The following is a 20,123-nucleotide window of genomic DNA, read 5'->3' as shown; positions in this document are numbered from 1 at the left end:
GCAAGCTCGGATTTCTAGAGACTACTCTAAATTAATATAATTTAACTGAATTGCATTAATACTTAAATTATATTTGATATTTAAATTAGTATATGTGTTAATGTAGCTCTGTAATGTAGATATTATCAAGAAAAAGCTAATATTTAGGTGATAATCTTGGGCGGGAGGGAGATTGGCAAGATTTGTCCCTTTTCATGACTTCCAGATTTGGTCACCTGTGCTCTCCGCTTCTCTAGCCTAAAATCACCGACACACCTGCCAGTGCCTGGAAATCAGGTTTTCAGTAGACATTTCATAATGGTACAAATTTCATTTGAATGAAGGAACGAGGGACTAAACAACTGCAGACTTTTTTTATTAATGACAACCCTTTATTTCAAAAATGAGTAATCCTCCAGTTGATTTTCCCTTTGAGTTGACATTCATAGCTAACTAATGTTGCAATTCCTCAATAACCCCTAATCTCTAAAATAGGGTAGAGCTGGTGGTGCCAGCAATAATAACAATACCAACAACAGATACAGAACAACAGCAGTATAATTATGGCTACGTCTCAAGGTTAGTTTCTGTATAAATGAGACAACACCCGGGGAATTTGTCCGAAAAATGCAAAGTACTGTACAAAATGTGTTGCTGTTATTTGTATAGAGATTAAAGGTATAATGGGTTTTTTAGTTGGCAATTTGTTTCTTAAAATGAAAACCTCATTTTCAGCGAGCTTGTAATTCGTATACAAATATACGTGCTTCCGCCTGGTTGGGAAGAATAGATTTTATGCCAGCAGTTTAGCTCAGTGACTGAGAGGGCCGTGCTGTAAAAGGGTTTTGTCTCCTGCCTTTCAGAGTGCAGCAGCTGTAAGACTTCCTCCTCCTGCAGCCGCGCGCAGCCCTCAGACAGCAGCGGGGGTTCCTTCGGGGGCCTCGCTGCAGCCTGACGCTCAAGAACAGAAGCAGCAGGTGACCCTCCAGCCGCCTCCAGGCCTGCCCTCCCCCCAGACCCATCTGTTCAGCCACCTTCCTCTGCATTCTCAGCAGCAGTCCAGGACACCCTACAATATGGTTCCGGTCGGGGGGATCCACGTGGTACCTGCCGGCCTCACATACTCCACGTTTGTACCCATCCAAGCAGGGCCAATGCAGCTGACGATTCCGGCCGTCAACGTCATTCACAGAACTGTGGGCACCCCTGGGGATTCCGCCACGGCAGTTTCGGGCACCACACGTGCCGCAGGAGTGGCCGAATTAAGCGGCGTCGTGCCATGTATTCCCATTGGCCAAATCCGCGTGCCAGGCCTTCCGAACCTCAGTGCCCCAGGCCTGCAGCCGCTGCCCTCCCTGAGCATGGAAACCGTCAATATCTTGGGCCTCGCCAACACCAACGTGGCCCCACAAGTGCACCCCCCGGGGCTCGCCCTAAACGCCGTGGGGCTGCAGGTTCTGACGGCAAACCCTCCCTCGCAGAGCAGCCCCACTCCTCAGGCGCACATTCCAGGCCTCCAGATCGTGAACATCGCGCTGCCTACCTTAATCCCCTCGGTCGGGCAAGTGGCCGTGGACGCACCGGGCGCCCCCGAGATGCCACCCGCCCACAGCAGAGCGCGGGAGGCACCGACTCAGCCCGCCTCGGCGGCCAGCGCCCATCCCGGCAGCGGCAGCACGTCTCCTCAGGGGTCTCCTCAGGTCCAGCGGGCAAATGCAAAAAAAGTTCCAGATCCCTCTGCCCCCGCAAGAGCCCCGGCCAGGCCCGATGGCTCCAGTAAAGTGGACGCAGGGAAAGCCGCCTCGGTGAATCATGTGAAACCCAAGCCTGAACTCACGCCCGTGCAGGGCCAGCCGGCGGCCGCCGCCGAGCCTCCACTGCCGGCGCGTCCTGAAGCCTTCCCGGAGCCCCCCGGCCCGCAGACCCCCTCCCCGGACAGAGCGGCGCCCAGGCCCGCAGCGCGGCCCCGGAGGCAGGCCAGCGCCCTGTTCAGCGACGTGAGTAGTGACGACGACGAGGACAGGCTCGTGATAGCGACCTAGGGGCTCTTTGGGTGGTGGGGGGGCGGGCTGGTTTGGTTTGGTTTGGTTTTTTGGTGGTGTTTTTTTTTATATAACACTTAAAGGTTTCTTTGAAAACCATCCTTTCCTTAAAGCACATTTTTCTGACATAAACTCATGACTAATCTTTGTGCAATCATGAACTTTTGACCAATAATTGTTGTTTTGTGTCCGCTCCAGCCATTTTTGTACATGTTGTATAGACACTTGTGCCTTTTAGGAGTTTATGTTTAGAAGCTGTACAGATTGTTGAATATCTATATACATAAAATATATATTATATATGTATATGAAAACCAGGTAGTTATTTGTGTTTAGAAAAAAAACCTGTCAAATAAATCAAATGATTAAATTATATGTTGCACTGTTAAATATAAATTTTTATGGCTGTGGGGCAGAGTTTCTGTGTATAAATTAGTATGTAAACTCCATATTTATTGTATTCATATTCGTCTTTGAAAATGGGTCTGTCCTTCTTGTGTAAGACAGTAACTTTACACTTCAGACAGATTTTCTGTGTCATGAAATGTTTCAGTAAAATATTGTTTACTGACTTTACCATTGCTTAAGTCGTGCCTTCTTTATATACCCAATATCAGTATTCGGAAAAGAGCCATAGGTCACATGTGTGGAAACCACCCTTAGTTTTGAGAAATGGGGGCTTTACTGGTGTTACTACTGTGTGAAACTCAGTGAAACCCATACAACTGAGCGGCCTATTTTTCTTATTTGTGAGCATTCATTTTATAGCTATTAACTTATAGAAGGTTCAGTACTTAGGAACACTTTCTGCAAATACGTATAGCATACAGCCTGGAATGGGCAAAGTTCCTAAATGTGGGTGTGACAATTTCTGGTAAACATAAAATAAGTTAAAACAATTGTCCAGAGAACTTGGATGAGGCCCGGCCTATGAAACCGGTTTCTCAGGCTCTGCCCTCAGGTCTGTTTATTAGCCACCGTCTCTTCTTTCCCTCATAGGAAGTCCTACTGATTATGCTCAGAGAGCTCTCCGGCCAAAACCAAAACGCAGAGGGTCCAAGATTTACAGAAGAACCAAACTCAGACTTGTAAATTACTTATGTGACTCTCTTTAGAAATGATTATGTCCTGTCCTGGGAGGCTTAACCATCCTTACTCATTCAGAAAAAATTCACAGTTCCCATTGCAGTGATTTGCATTATTACTTAAGCATTACACATGCTAGATTGTGAGAAAGTGTTTTAATATTGAAATTGAATACGTAGCATATCATTAAGGCAATGTATTCAGATTTTTTAAAGGTCTCCTTCATGGGGATACCAAAGGTACCAGGCTGGTCAGACAACAGACCATTGGGGGAAGTATTGGAGACCTGCTGCTGGCCAGCCCCTGCTTTCCGTGACTTTGGGAAGGGCACCCGCCATCTTGGCCTACATGCCCTGAACCTAAATTATGATCTCTAGAATGCAGTCTGGCCCCAGCAGGCTCTGATGGGTCTGTGATGCTTTTGATGCATGCTTGAATTTTTATTTACACTTACCGACAGATTAACAAAATTCTCAAAAATTAAAAAAAAAAACTATTTTATATTCCAAGATAGATTTGAAAAGAATTCTAGAAACTTAAGAGAATTGCATTGCTCTGTCAATATAGTTGTTGAAAATGAGGTCCATTATCCATCAAATTTCTCAAAATTAATGTTTTAACTTGATGTCATGCTTTCTATTATACTTTTTATGTATTTTGCCTAAAATTTTAAAGCAGTATAGCAAACGTTTTTATTCTAGAGTCATATTTTAGGTATGTGTAACTTCTCTAAAATCAAAAGTAATGCTCAAAATTTTGGGATTGGGTTGTTTTGTTTTTGTTTTTGTTTTTTTTAGTTTGTATAGATAGAATTTTCTTAATTTGAAAAATTTTCTACATTTAACCAAATACCAAATGTTGTGATAAACTTGGATGCTCCCTTGAGGATTTCAAAATGCTCTAATATATCTTAAGCTTCTTTTGTAGTCTTGACTTTTTAAGATTCATTAAATTATACACATACCTTTAATATTAGTGACTTTAATACTTCAGTGTGACGTTCAAATAGTTTGCTAACATTTGAAATATGTAGCTAAGTGAGAAACCCAAGTCTGGGCCATTATATTTTGAAATAGTCACATAAACAAAATATAAAGGAATAATTTTGAACACTCTGCAAAGTCATCTTTTCCCATGGAGCATTGTTATTCTTAAATATAAGTGACTTTCAAATAATGCAACCCAGATTGCTGGTGAGCCTACATTTTACTTTTATTCTTTTGAACTGTCATGAAAGACCCAGGTCACTAGAGAACTAGACCACAGTGACCATGGCAAATCCCTGTGGTAAGTTCTTAGCCAAACAGGTGAAAAGCATAATGTGAGACAATTTCAGTATCTCCTTGTATGAACCCATTGCAATGTCACTCTCAGAAGTGTTGAAAATAGCTAAAGAACCAAAGGTCTGGTTGGCACCTGGTTGGCTCAGTCAGTAGGCCATGCGACTTTGATAGCAGGGTCTCAAGTTCAAGCCCCATACTGGGTGTGTAGAGATTACTTTAAAAAAATAAATAAAGCTCATCTAATAAAACTTATTTAAAAAAAGGTCATCTTTCTAGTTTTTAAAGTTTGGTGTATCTGTTTTGTGAAAATGTGTGGAATTAACCTAAGCTAGTGGCATTCAAGTAACTTGTTTTCATTCCCCAAGCTTTAGGCTTTTTTTTTTTGCTTTTTTTTTTTTTTTCATTTTTTCAGAATGATAATTAACTGATAATATTTCACAAAGAGATTGTGTTTCTCTTTTTTTTTTTCCATAATACAGCCATAATTTCATTTCATAGGAACTGTATAAATAACACTCTTATTAGATAATCTCTGATCTGAATTTTAAATGATAGGGCTTAACAGGGCTTATGGAGATGTCCATTATTTTTGTTGGAAGACTGTCAACGTATTTCTTGATGCATGCATGGGTCAAAATATAACATCAGTCGTTCTTTACTTTTCTATTTTTAAGCTTACATTTTGAGATCAAGTGTAGGCAACACAAAAGGTGACTTTCATTAATTTTGTCTCAAAACTGTAAGTTCTAAACATGGGATACTAAATCTAAGGCAAGAATCTTCTTCCAAACTGGTTTCTCATGACTTTGAGTTATCTATTTAATATTCAGGGAAGTTATGTAGTTAATATTCAGAATTAATACATATATATATTTATTTATAGTATTTTAATGACCTTGACTCTCTGCTATTACTACAAAAAAAGAACAAATTTAAAGCAAAAATGGTAAAATATTTTTCTCTACAAATTTTATAATCAGAAAGTCATGAGTCCCTTACCGCTATTGGGTTCATCTAGAACCTTGCATATACAAGGTTCTGTGGAAGGAACTGTAGACATCAGAGTTAAAGCACAGATATAACCTGCTCCAGGGTATTCCCTGTCCCCTGAACCAGTCTCAGGCCTGAAGAAGACTCAGGCATCCCAATTCCAGCATTTGTTTAAGGTATCAACCAACTCCAATACAATGGAAGATACAAAAGAAATCAGAAGGCACACTTTCTACCCGAAAGGAGCATGCTTGCCTAAGACTTAGGCCATATAAACTAGAAAATAATACTAGACCACACACATCTTAGAAACCACAGGCTATAAACATTTTGAGAGGTAAGAAAGAACGATTTGTGTATGTTGGGGACTGCTGTATTTTGAAAGAGGAGTGGGATTTGGGACTTTAGAGATAATGCTAAGCAAGTAGAACAGAAATAGCTGAGATGACTATGTTACTTAAAAATTATGCCTGGGTAGGGGGAGCCTGGGTGGCTCAGTCGGTTGAGCATCAGACTCTTGGTTTCAGCTCAGGTCATAATCTCAGGGTCATGAGATCAAGCCCCGCATCAGGCTCTGGACTTAGCGCAAAGCTGGCTAAAGTTTCTCCCTCTCCTTCTGCCCCTACACCCACTCTCACTCTCTCTCATAAATAAAATCTTTAAAAAAAACAAAAACAAAAACACGTTCCTGGGAAGCAGTCTAAGTGGAAGAGAAGATTCACTCAGGCTTTCACCAAATATTTAGCACCAAAAATGTAGAGAACACTTTGGAGATACAAATTTAATGCCAATAAGTGTCTACCCTCTAGGAGCTTAAGTTCTGGTAGAAGAGTGTGAGACCCAGAGTATCTCAACAGGCATGAGTGGAAGAGTAGTTCCCCTTTATTGGTGGTTTCACTTTCTGTGGTTGCAGTTGCCCGCCGTCAACCTCAGGTGGAGGTGGAGGCAGGTGTCCCTGCATCCCCCCCCCGCCGGCGCATCCTCAGCAGGTGAGTGTAGCCTAACGCTTCGCCACAGTGCCTGTGTCCATTCACCCCACTCCATCGCATCACACATCACCACGGGAAGGGGGAGTACGGTACAGTAAGTCATTTTAAGAGAAAGAGACGACATTCAAGTAACTTATAGTACATTACAATTGTTCTATTAATAGTTACTGTCAGGGCACCTGGGTGGCTCAGTCAGTTAAGTGTCTGCCTTTGGCTCAGGTCATGATCTCAGGGTCCTGGGATCGAGCCCCACGTCCGGCTCCCTGCTCAGAGGGGCATCTGCTTCTCCCTCTGCCTCTGCTCCCACTGCTTGTGCTCTCTCCTCCCCGCTCAAATAAATAGTCTTAAAAAAAAATAGTGACTCTTGATCTTTTACTGTGCCTCATTTAAACGTTAAATTTTATCATAGGTATCTATGTTTTGGAGAAAACAAATAGAGGGTTCAGTACTATCTGGTTTCACACGTCCACTTGGGGGAGGGTCTTGGAACATATCCCCACAGATAAGGGGGCCTACTGGACAACCAAGAGCATTGGTGCATCTAAGGGGGAGTTCCTGGTTAGATTGATCAGAGAATGCTTTATGGAGCACGTGACATTTAAGCTTGGCCTTGAAGGGACTTCACTAAGCAGAAACAATAGAAGGGAAAGACATTATGGACAGAGGATGTGGAGGGCAACCAATATTTATCACCGCTATGTGTTGTTTGTAATCTCACTTAAACCCAGGCAGGTGTTATTCTCCCATTTTATAGACAAGGAGGCTGCATCTCCCATTGTTTTGAATCTTCGTCCTGCTGGTGCAGGAGCTGGTATTGAACCCAGGATTGCCTGACAATGGTGTTGCACAGAAGCGAAGATACAGGAAGCGGGAAGAAAGAGCAAGATGGAGCAGACGATATTTTTAGTGGTTTAGCAAGCACCCGACATAGCCATGGTGATACTGTGGAGAACAAGGGACGGAATTGAAGATGATTAAAAGTGTGTGGGCTGAGGCGCCCAGGTGGCTCAGTCATTTAAGCGTCTGCCTTCGGTTCGGGTCATGATCCCAGGGTCCTGGGATCAAGTCCTGCATTGGGCTCCCTGCTCAGCGGGGAGTCTGCTTCTCCCTCTCCCACCCCCCTCCCCGCTTGTGCTCTCTCTCTCGGTGTCAAATAAATAAATAAAAATTAAAAAAAAAAAAAGTGTGTGGGCTCCTCTATGAAGGGGCAGAGTCATTCATGTAGGGAAAGGAGTGTCATTTTTTAATGGGCAAATAATTTAGGGGAGGAACTGGCAATAACAGGCTAGAGAAGTGAGGAGGAGAAGGAAGTAATACAGGGAGCATGGAAAGCCAACACACTTGATCGATTACCAAGCTGGCCACAGTATTTCTTCTTAATTGGTGGACTCAATAAAATTACAGGAGACATTTACTGATCATGCAAACAGATGAGGATCAGTGTCCAAGAAGATTGGACCAACTGGAGAGATGGGTTGGATATAAGACAAATGTTCACAGGAAAAATTAAACTATTTCAAAATGTAGCCGTTTCATTTATACAAAGTTCAGTATATACCATTCTTATCCCCCCCCAAAAAAAGCATTGTCTTGGGATATTAGAAATACATTAGACCCACATGCAAAAATAGCCACGCTTTGTTCCCTCGTGGACAGAGCACCACAGGAGTATTATTAATAACTGTGACTTCTGGACCCCAAGCTTGAACAATATAGAAACAAATGAGCACATTTTGAGGCGATCAGGCCCTGAGGCCAAGCCTTGGGAAGGGCCTTCCTGAGAGGGCCCAGAGGCAGGACTACCCAGACATCATGACAGTGAAGAAAGCACTCCAGGAGAGTCATAACAGCAGAAATAATACAGAGTGATCATAATGAAGAAAGAAAGAAAGAATAACAATAAAGTTGTCTTTCCAGTAGGGGAGAGAGAGTTTGGGGATTATGAAAAAAAAAGAGTAGGCCATTGTGATGGAAAGGCCAGGTCTCCATTACCTTTTGTGGAAGCCAGGATTAGCCTCACAGCAAGCAGCCAGTGGGAATTCATGGCCCCCAAACTAAAACTCACATTTGCATAATAACCAGACAGAAAGGAATATATCTTCAAGGAAGATTGCAATATTAAAAATTCTAGTATTCCACCCATCCTTCAAGGTCTATCCGGACTAGCCCAGGGGAGGGCCTGCCGAACTATCCTCCCTTCCATTTTGTTCTGAAGCAAGTTTTACAAAAACACCATTTCCAAGTGCTTCGGTGCTGGGGACAATATCTGTTCTGGAAACATGCAGACACGGCTGAGAAGAGCCCCAGAAACTAGGATCAGTGACCCCAGCCACATTCTAACTGCAGGGAGAAGGACCAGGCAGGTGTTTCTCTCAAAGTCATGGATCAAGTTTTGCTTATTTTGTAGTTGGGGTCCTTTTTAAAATAAAAAGTCCCCATGACATAGAACAAAAGTGTTCTCATCACTATGCTTTTGTTCTCTGAGAAGTTAGAGTTGTCTCCTTCCAATAATGCCTGAGGTTACACTGGAAATGTAGGCTGTATTCCAGCACACTGAAGACTATTCTTTTGAAGCTCTAGATTCTGGTAGGGCATGGGGCTGCACGTTGGGGTAATGATGGAAGAATGGTAAGCTTTACATTTTATTGCCCCACCACCCAGGCCTTGTATCATGCTGAAAAGATGTAGCTGACTTAGGTTATTAGGATGAAACTCTAAATTAAAAGTGAACATTTCCTGGCTTAAAAAGATATGATAAATTCATTTTCAGAATTAGGTAAATTTTCTTACTTAATCTAATAAAGCATCCATACAGACAAAAGTTTTGAGGTCATCCATGGATTCCATAGAGTATTTTATGAACAAGTCACCTTATGTATAATGCAGTATTTCTAATTTTGATAATTACGACAAATATTATATGATATTATTTCCATTTTATGGTTGAGAATATTGCCTAAGGGTTACAAAGTCGTGAGGCTAAGATTGAAAACTAGGTCTTTTTTTTTTTTTCCACTGTACCATGCTGCTTTTCAGTAATGATTTACAGTAATTGCCATGCATATTTGTATAGATATTAGATTTTATAACCTTTCTATATGCCCTTTTTCATAATTGATATAATAGGAGCCATAAAATATTTAGTGAGGAAATATTTAATTTAAATAGCAGGAGATAAAATAGCAATGTAAAGTGACAATCCTAATCAAGTATAAAACATGTAAATTTCCAAAGTATATTAGGTTTCAATTATTAGTCATTATTCAGAAAAATGTCTTTGTTACACATCTTATGGTGGTAAAAGCCAAATGAAAGGGGAAAGTTAAACATAGATTCACATTGTTTTGGATATAGACATGGTTTGAGCACAGCATACCATTATATTATAAAGTCTCTGAATCTGATCCTTTCAGAACTATTTTCAAAAAGAAATAGAGCAATTGTCTGTTACTTTTTTTTTTTAAGATTTTATTTATTTATTTGACAGAGACAGAGATAGCGAGAGCAGGAACACAAGCAGGGGGAGTGGGAGAGGGAGAAGCAGGCCTCCCGCTGAGCAGGGAGCCTGATGTGGTACTCGATCCCAGGACCCTGGGATCATGACCTGAGCCAAAGGCAGACGCTTAACAACTGAGCCACCCAGGCGCCCTGTCTGTTACTTTTGATAGAGAAGAAAATTATTTAAACATATTCTCCTGCAAGAGGGAGCATCAAATTGTACTTTTAAAAATGTCTTAAATTATACTATTTAAATATAATGCAAAGAAAGCAAAGATTGGAATTTAGAAGGAAATGAAGACATTAATAAATTCTTTTTACAGAACCAGTAAGAGAGAAAAACAAAAATTGATCTCCTTAGCAAATGATTCCGTATCTCAGAATAAACCAATAGAAGCAACTATATAGAATTTACTCTTTCTTATTTTCTTCCAGATCTCACTCGTGGTGTCTGGATTATAGTAGTGAATAATTAGATACCTTTCATAATGTCCACGTACTTGTGGGTTTTATAAAGTTATAAAAACCAATAGGCATTTGTTATGTAGTTGGTTTTGCTGGAGACATCTCTCATTCATTCGTTTTCAGTTACTTGAAAGACAGTATGTTTAGTTATTTATCTATGAATGTTGCCAAATGGGATCTAAGGAAACCATGTTAGGTGAAAGACAACAGGACTTTACATTCCTGGAGGTCAATCATGGAAAGAAAAGCCAGCTTTGAGATCAGTCAATTAGCCAGGCATGCTTAGTTTTCTTTGCTAATAGCAAGGCTTAGTTTTGCCCAGTAGGGTCAAATGTTAAGACTCGTTTTGATTCAGCAGTGGTATCCTTTGATACATTTAAATTTAGTCATTTTGGAACATCTTTATACATTCATTATACATTGAGACCTTTTCTGTTACTTCCACATTCATATTCACTAGAAATAGTTCTCCAGAAGTAGTTTAAGGTTTCATGCAGAGTCTGCTCATTTATAACCAACCATGTACCATTGCCATCATAATTATTGAAAGATCCAGTCTTCATTGAAAGTATATTAACTATTCTGATAAAATAACTTGCACCATGTCAGTCTACAAGGGGCTGCCACCTTTTGAACTCCTAATGTTGAGTATAAGAAACTGAATTTTGGAAAGTAATCTCTGAGGAGAAAAATAATTTTTACAACTCACCTTTTTAAAAATGAATTTCAGATCCCAATCACTAATGACTTCTTTTGTGAACGACCGTGAGGTGAAATGCTTCATAAAGGATATTTTCCTTTGTCTCAGCCTCTGTTGGAAATAGTTGTAAAATGTTTAGTACATGGTACATCAATCCTCTTTGATGCTTAAGCAACCCTGAATGCCTTCAGGTCAATGCTCTGAAGGTTCTTTAAATAGGAGATAAAGATCAGAACTGACACAGGGACCCCAGGGGCCTAGCCTGGAAAATGTTTTGTTTGTTTTGTTTTGTAACTAAACAAATTCCTGCGAACTCTTTGTTGTCATTTTTCTAAATCCTTCCCAAAAAAGAGGGATTTGGAAGACAAAACAGCGTCAAAACATTTAAAGCTTCTTCCATAGGTAGAGTCATATATTCTTTCCAATTTCAGCTGAAATAGATAAAAAATTTCGTGACAGACTTTTCATTATTGTCTCTTAGAAGCACTGAAAGCTTTCATGGCTACTGTTTTACTGTGGCCACTTAAGTAACTGCCTCTCCAGCATGTAGAATACGCGTTGAATGTATTTGTAAGTGATTTGTGATATGCTGAATGTATTTGTAAATGATTTATAATATAATGTAACTGATTGGTAAAATCTGCACATCTCATTAAAATTTTGTCCAGAGTTAGGGGGCCGCTTAGATCTGTTGGCTGGAGAATGATTGAACCTTAGTTTAATCTCGGCTTATTTCAGTGGCCAGTGATTACATCCCTAACTGCTGTGAATTGTCTCACAAATTTATGACCAAATGGAGTATGATACAAGAAAGATTGCATATGCAAAAAATATCTCAAGGTTCATAAGCTACATATTGCAACAAATGATTAGCATAGATAGTATATGTTCTATAGTTTATCTGTTTATCAATACATTTTAGTGCGTATGGAAACAAGTAATCTTTTTTTTTTAAGATTTTATTTATTTATTTTTATTAGAGAGCGAGCGAGAGAGAAACAGCATGAGAGAGGAGAGGGTCAGAGGGAGAAGCAGGCTCCCCGCTGAGCCGGGAGCCCGATGCGGGACTCGATCCCAGGACCCTGGGATCATGACCTGAGCCGAAGGCAGTCACTTAACCAGCTGAGCCACCCAGGCGCCCCGGAAACAAGTAATCTTAAGAACAGATTGCTTAGGGGCGCCTGGGTGACTCAGTTGGTCAAGCATCACACTCTTGATTTTGACTCAGGTCATGATCTCAGGGTCATGAGATCGAGCCCCGTGTCGGGCTCCACGCTCAATAACCGAGTCTACTTGAGATTCCCTCTCTCTTCCTCTCTCTCTCTGCCCCTCCCTCCCACTCCCACTCTCTCTCTCTCAGTAAATAAATAAAGCTTAAAAAAAAAACAAAGAACAGATTGCTTAAATTCAATTCCCAAGTTGACACTTTACCAGTTATCAAATTACTTATTTTCTCTTCCTCAATTTTCTCATCTATCATTTAGGGCAGAAGTAAGTACTCCCATGCTTATTGCAGCATTATTCACAATAGCTAAGATATAGCAACAACCTAAGTATCCCTCAAAGGAAGAATGAATAAAGAAAATGTGATATTTATATATAATAACTATTATTATATATAGATATATATATATAATGGAGCCATGAGAAAGGAAATCCTGCCATTTAGCAACATGGATAGACCTTGAGGACATTATGCTAAGTGAGTTTAAGTCAGACAGAGAAAGACAAATACTGTATGATCTCACTTATATGTGGAACCTAAAAACGCAGAACTCGAATAAACAGAGAGTAGAATGGTGTTTACCAAGGTGGGGGATTGGGTAGATGTTGTTTAAGGATATGAACTTGCAACTAGTAGGTGAGTAAGTCCTGGCAATCTAATGCACAGCACAGTGATTATAGTTAACAATACTGTGTTATAAACTTCAGAGTTGCTAAGAGACTGGAACTTAACTGTTCTTACCACAAAAAAGAAATGCTAATTATGTGATGGGATAGAAGTGTTAGCTAATGCTACAATGGCAATCATATTGCAATATATAAATGTATCAAATCAACACACTGTACACCTTAAACTTACACAATGTTATATGTCAATTATATCTCAAAATATAATTACTTATAATACTTTATTTATTATATTAAAAATATAGTAAGTATGCACTTGAAAGGGCTATTGGAAGATTAATGTAGACAGTATGTAAAGACATTAACAATTTCTGGTGCATAGAAGCATCTGAATAAATGTTAGCACTGATTATTAAAGTTTTCAAGTGATTTTGAAGGTTTTGCAATAAGACAAATATCGTCATCCAAAAAGTACTCATGAAGCACCTACCATGTGCAAGACAATGTCGGATCTTTATCTATGCTATGCTAAAACCCACTTGCACCATTTTTTAAATGCTGTGCTATGTTTAAAATGTTTTCTAACATTCTTGATTTGCAGGAAAACCAGACAAGGCAGAAGTAAAATGAATAAACCAAACAGGTTATTTCTAATAGCTTATATGAACTCTTTTCTCTATGTTTGAAAAAGTGAAGTTATTCCTGTCCATTCTCAAGAAGATGGGCTGTTGGCTGGCAAAAAAAAAAGGTGTGTCTGTGTGTGTGCGTGTGTGTGTGTGTGTGTGTGTGTGTGATATTTTCAGATGAGGAGCGCACTGCTCTTTTTTCTCGGTGGACTCTAGCAGGAAGTGAAGTCAGAGAGTTTTCTTTAAGGAAGATCCCAGCTGGGACAGCCATAGAGCCCAGGCCAGCCCAGAAACCAATGTTAGAGAACAATTAAACCTCCAGGAGCTGGGAGGAGCCCAAACCCACAGAATTAGGCTGGTGCCTCTTAGCATCTCTCCTTGTGTTGGAATTGGGGCTGACTTCATTGCCTGCAACTTCAAGGTTACGCCCAATTGGGACAGGAGGCTATTCAAATTCGATTGTTAAGGAGTGATTGGAAACAGCTGATTTGTCAGAGAGCTATATGGTTTGATTCTAGGTCACTTTATTATTTTAAGTCTTGGGTGTGTTTTTAAGAATCACTGAATTTTAGATGTAAAAAGTGAACTTAAGCTAACTCCTCCAATCTCCCCATTTAATGAATGAGGAAAATGATGTCCAAAGAGCGTAAATACTCTACATCTTTTTTTTTTTTCTTAAGTAGGCTCCACGCCCAGTGTAGAGCCCAACGTGGGGATTAAACTCATGACCCTGAGATCAAGACCTGAGCTGAGATCAAGTCAGATGCTTAACCAACTGAGCCACCCAGGCGCCCCCCATCCCCACCATTTTTTTTTTAATACTCTACATTTTTTAAGAAAGATACAAAGTGGCCACATTGACACTAGCTACCAGGGCAGGCTCCCAAGAAGACCGTGCCTGAGATTACTTCCTTCCTCCTCTGCTTACAAGCTTTCTAAACTCAGGAAGGTCAATGACCCTCCCTGTACCTCAATTTCCTGATCTAAAAAACGGGGATGATAATAATACAAAACTCAGAAACCAGCAGGAAGATCAAATGACATCTCATTAGGGTATTTGGTAACAAATCTGCCTCACCTATAATAAGCATTCAATCAAAGTTGTCTCATTATTATTTTTACAATTATACTTATTGGTATTATTTTGGGGAAACTAAAGTTAGAAAGAAACCAGAAGGCAATGGCTGACAATCAAACATCCCTTCGTGCTCTGAAATTTTCACTCTTAACCTCTAATGAGCTGGCTAAATGATAAGGAGGAATATTGTATTTAGGGTTGTTTCTGTTTTTCATTTGTCGGTCTCCCAAGTCAGTATTCAAAGTACCTGAGAGGATTAGATTATAAAAGTTATGCTTGGAATTGTAAATGTTTTTAAAGAATTTAATTATTTTATAAACAATGTTTGAAAGAATTTAATTTGTTGAGCTTATGTTTTGGTGACTTAACTTGAAATGCTTAAGATGGCATTTAAAATATAATTATAAAAAGGGAAATTATAAATTTACTAGGAAAAAATATAAGATACTATTTTAATGACATGTGGCAGGAGAGGGCTTTTAGGTAAGGAACTAAAAACAAAAATCAGGAAGGGTCATAAATTCAATTTCATCAAAATGCAAAACTTTGGTTCAATGTAAAAAACATTAAAATGTTAAAAAAGACAACTCAGCTGGGGAAGGGATTTGGTTTATATATCTAACAGAGGATACTCACCCAAAATATACTTAAAATATTTTATAAGCCAGTAAGAAAAAAATTAAAAGACCCAATAGGAAAATATCCAAAAAGTACGAATAAGAAGTTCATAGAAAAAATACAAATGGCCAAGAAATATATTACAAGTCTTCACCTTCAACAGATATGAGAAAAGTGAAAATTAAAATGAGATTTTTTTTTTTTTACTAGATAGGCAAATATTAAAAACCTAATCACATCAAGTGTGGGCAGGGCTGTGGAGGGAGAAGTGTTTGGTAGAGGTCTGAGTTGATACAGCCATTGGGAAGAACAATTTAGCAGTATTCATTAGAACCAAAAATGCAACCTATGTCCCTCCCCACTTCCCCATATCAACCCTCAGTATGAAGGAACACATAGAGGAATACTCACCAAGGGAACTTGAACAGAAACATTGTGTGATTTTTTTTTTTTTTTGCTATATTGAAAAATTATTTTAAAAAAAACGAAATATCCTTACATAGAGTGATGGCTGCATCAACTAGAGCATATTCCTGCTCTGGAATACTCAGCATGATTAAAAAGGAAAGCATTAAATAGGGGAATAGATCTCCAAGACCTATCTTGAGATAAAAATAACCAGTGCAGGAAAATTCATATAAGAGGTACAATTTACACCAAAAATATAAAAAGATATAACCAAATGGAGTACAGATGTTTGGAGCCATATGTCTTTATGTAAAAGCATAGCAAAAGGCATGGAATGATGATACGTACAACTCATAGCACTGGACATCACTGAAGAAGAGTTGCGGATCATGGCAAAGGCATTTGGGGGTGGGCATTCATTGGGTGTTATGGCTCCAGCCAATATATAGACAGGGAAAAACAATGTCAGCTCTATGACAGATAAAGGCTATCATGGAGCGGATGGAGTAGGACGACAACCAAATGGGCTTGCTGAGGTCTTGCTCCTCCATCCCCGACCATGTTTACCCCCTGCACGTCCCCTCTCCTCTACAATCCAAGCCTTGGGGCCAGTCCACAAAAAGGGGAGTTTAGTTCTACATAACCTCATAATGGTCAGAGCCAAAGAGGGGAGTGAAGAGTCTGGTTCCTCAATTTCATAACCTTTTATTAGGATGGGCTCCACTTTACTTAAAAATGTAGACCAACGCTGCCCCACCATTTAGGTAACAGGTTTCTCCTTCACATCCTCTGGAGGAGTGAGTTTGGAAAGGATGGGACAGCAAGGTCAAGATTGCTGTTGTTGCTGCTTTCAATGTTACTGTTACTATTGTTCCGCCCTGGTGATGAGTGTTTCCCCTGACAGTGTTGCTAACAAGCAATGTTTTAATGCTTTAAAAAGAGGAAATGTACTCTTGCAACACAAGTAAACAAAACCAAAATTCAAATAGAAGTTTACAAAGGATGTTAGTTAGCCTTTTCTCAGAACAGTGGTCACTTATAAGTAATGTTTTAATACTTCCAAGTAAAGCGTATGTCAAAGTCACATAAGAGAATGAAATTAAGATAGAAAACAAAATAGAAAGCTCAAGAGCAATGACATGAAATTTCTTTAAAAGGACTGGAAATTATTTCTAAGAAATGTTAACAGGTAGAATTTCACTAAGTTTTATATCAACCCCAATATACATTCAAGATTGAACAGCATTTTTGAAATAATAAATATTAAAATAAAAACTGTGTGCAAGGTATTCTGTTAATGTACTTTACATGATTTTTTATCATTTAATTTTTTTTTTTTTTTTTTTTAGCACCATGGGGTCAGCACACCTCTTTAGTTAAGGAAACTGAGGCATAAAATGGATAAATACTTGCACAGGGTCCCAAAAATCTGAGCCCATCTCAATGCATATTTATCTCCCTTGCTCTTTACCAATATTCTCTTCCAGGTTCCAGGCCATCATTGGATAAGCTGAACATATGTGTTTTAAAATTAAAATAAATTCTGTTATTTTCTTGGCATATACATTTGCAATGATTCACTAACTAGAATCTTCATCTACTGAGAGGAAAGAGTCCTTTTTTCTTATAAACTATAATTGTAAGCATTCAATATTTTTAGGGGGAAAATGTATCTGTTTATGCTAGGGATTTAATAATCACTGAGAGATTTGCTCTGTCAGCTTCTCCAGAATTACTATGGTTTTCTAAATTTCTTAACAAGTAATTATAAATAGATGTTTTGGTATGAAAAAATGAGAATGATATTCAGTGTTTCCTGTATTTCATAAATACCATATAACTTCCCTCCATGACAATTTCCATTTTCTGATATGAAAGCGTGCTAGGCCACACTCTGGGCTTAAGTCTTTACTGGAAACATCCACACATTCTTTTCCTTCTCAATTATTCAGATCTTCTTCTACAATGTCAGAAATTTACACAAGAGATTAATAATCTAATACATGAACATGTCTTTGTTTTCATTTTCAGCAAGTTTTTTTGTTTTCTTTTTGTAAATGCTGTTTAATGCTGAATGAGCTTGAGAGACTACATCACATACAGGTGCAAACAACATGTGACTTCATTAGGCTGCACATAAGTATAAAGCAATGATGGCAGTGGGTGAGATTCAGAGACCTACAAAGATATGTCAAGGTAAGTGCTGATACTCTGAATGTAGACTACTTTGTAATTCTCATTGTACATGTGTTTAGCTTGGCTTGCGAGCTTTCTCCAATCTGTTATTGCAGAAAAGAACTGAGGTAATCCAAAAGAAAGTATTTGGGGACTTCCAGTAGATAACTTGAGCCAACAGAAATGCACCCAAATGCCAAAGCACTCCCTTGCTAAAGTCAGTATGTGAACATGTGAATATTATTTTGAATGCCATTGTGCTAACACAAGTGTGTTAAGGTAAGAGTTTATATTTGTCAATGTGAAGATTTGGTTCTTCCCATGTCATAAAACATGGAAGCTAACATCTTGATGACTCACCTTAAAATCCTTTCCTTCTCTTTTGATAACGATAATGTATTTTGCCAAACAGCTGAGAGAAGCTACTTTTTTATCTGCCAAAAGACTGAGATTATGATCGAGATTAAAAGCCAAGATATAGAAATGATGGAACACATCACATCTCTTCTTCCAAAACTTGATTCCCCAGATAATAGTCCCTAGGTTATTATCCCCAGAATAAGAATCCAGTTACCCTGTAGTTTATTCACAGCTCCTAAGATTTGGGAATTAGCCCATACATGGATGCCCAAAACTCAAGCATGTCCTGTATTAACAAGAGGAAACAAAATTATCATACAAAAGGGAAAAACAATTTATTTTTATTTTTTGAGAGAGAGAGAGAGAGAGCTTGGCGGAAGGGGAAGGCAGAGAGGAAGAGAGAGAATCTTAAGCAGACTCCGCACTCAGTGAGAACCCAACACAGGACTCCATCTCACAAGCCTGAGATCATGACCTGAGCTGACATGAGGAGTCTGTTGCCTAACCAACTAAGCCACCCAGGCACCCCCAGGGAAAAACAATTTAAAATGCAGATTAAAGCAGATATTTAGAAATCTGTTTTAGGAACTTGACATGCAGAGAAGTCAAAGAGAAAAACAATTCACACATAATATCAGTACTATTTTTTCCCCATTTGTTCTTTGAAACTTCCCTTACATTTAAATTTAAAAAAAAGGCCAAAAAAAAAAAATATGTAAAGAATCACACTCTAAAATTGCTTCCTCATGCCATACCTCAGGGAAGTAAAGTAAAGTGAAGTAAAAAGAAAGCATAATCAGTGTACCCATCTTTAGATTAGCAGATCATTGGCAACTCTGAGATCTATTGTTCTCCTTCCAACTAAGTAGCAAAAGTTCTGATCACGCATGAATTAATATGAAACAAGGTATTTTCATGGAGATGTCAAATGAAATTTTCCCTTTAATTCAGGGCTGAAGGAAATGCCTGTTTCTTCAGAGAGGAAAGATGGCGCGCTGGACTGAATCCTGAGCCAGGGCCTGTAGAACATGGATTCTCCCCTCAATTCCGTCATTTACGTTCTTTGTGATTCACTCTTCTAGCTTCCTCGTCTTCCTTCTTAAAGAGGAATGCCTGTCATGCCCCACTCAGAAGAGCTTTGTGAGGAAGATTCAAAGAAGACCTATATTAGAATCATCTAATAAAACAAGCCAAGTTATCCAAGAAGATGTCATTACTAACATCAGAAACTCTTTGTGATTACTAACGAGCGTGACACGTGTGAGTGCTTCCTGTGGGGATGTGGTGTCCGCTCAGATGGTGGCCCTCCGGAGTGACTCAGAAAAGGGTGTACATCTTAGCCCAGGAGACCTGATTTTTTATTTTTATTTTTTATTTTTTAAATTTTTTTTTAAAGATTTTATTTATTTATTTGACAGAGACATAGCTAGAGCAGGAACACAAGCAGGGGGAGTGGGAGAGGAAGAAGCAGGCTTCCCGCCGAGCAGGGAGCCCGATGTGGGACTCAATCCCAGGACCCTGGGATCATGACCTGAGCCGAAGGCAGACGCTTAACCACTGAGCCACCCAGGCACCCGGAGACCTGATTTTTTAAAGATTAGACGCAAGAAGTATGCCAGGGACCAAACTGCAATACAATATTGTCTCTGGGGGAGGTGGTCCCCGGATATTTAAAAAGGGAAAATTTATGTATTCAAAAGAAAATGGGCTTTCAACTAGAACAGCTAAGAGAAATGATTTTCTTAAAAATTCCTGGCAAGTTTTAAGCCAAAGGAAAACAAAAGAAATGTTAGGAGCCTACCAAGTCTAGTTTTAATCATTTTGAGAAGCAGAAAATCTTGAGAAGTAATGGATTCATAAAGAATGGTAAAGCAAAGCTGTTGTTTGTACTGATCTTAATGCCCTCCGCAGGATCAATCAGGTACATTAAGCACTCAGAAAGCTAATTGAGAAAAAGAGAGAATGAGAGAAAGGG

At 39.2% G+C, this 20,123-nt stretch overlaps 1 protein-coding gene across 6 annotated transcripts in view; it reads left to right on the top strand.

Moving 5' to 3' along the window:
• HIVEP1 (HIVEP zinc finger 1) overlaps positions 1-2,597 on the top strand; it is a 141,385-nt gene extending 138,788 nt beyond the window's left edge. For all 6 annotated transcript variants that reach the window (XM_081827662.1, XM_081827663.1, XM_031027243.2 and 3 more), the window contains one exon: positions 843-2,597. In XM_081827662.1, the coding sequence (XP_081683788.1) occupies positions 843-2,021 (1,179 nt within the window). In that variant the 3' untranslated portion in view covers positions 2,022-2,597. The remainder of the gene's footprint in view (positions 1-842) is intronic.
• The last annotated feature ends 17,526 nt before the right edge of the window (positions 2,598-20,123 follow it).

The sequence above is a fragment of the Leptonychotes weddellii genome, chromosome 8, assembly GCF_054177405.1.
Source record: "Leptonychotes weddellii isolate Sample4059 chromosome 8, ASM5417740v2, whole genome shotgun sequence".
Lineage (NCBI taxonomy): Eukaryota > Metazoa > Chordata > Mammalia > Carnivora > Phocidae > Leptonychotes > Leptonychotes weddellii.
This window is presented reverse-complemented; position numbering and strand designations above follow the sequence as displayed.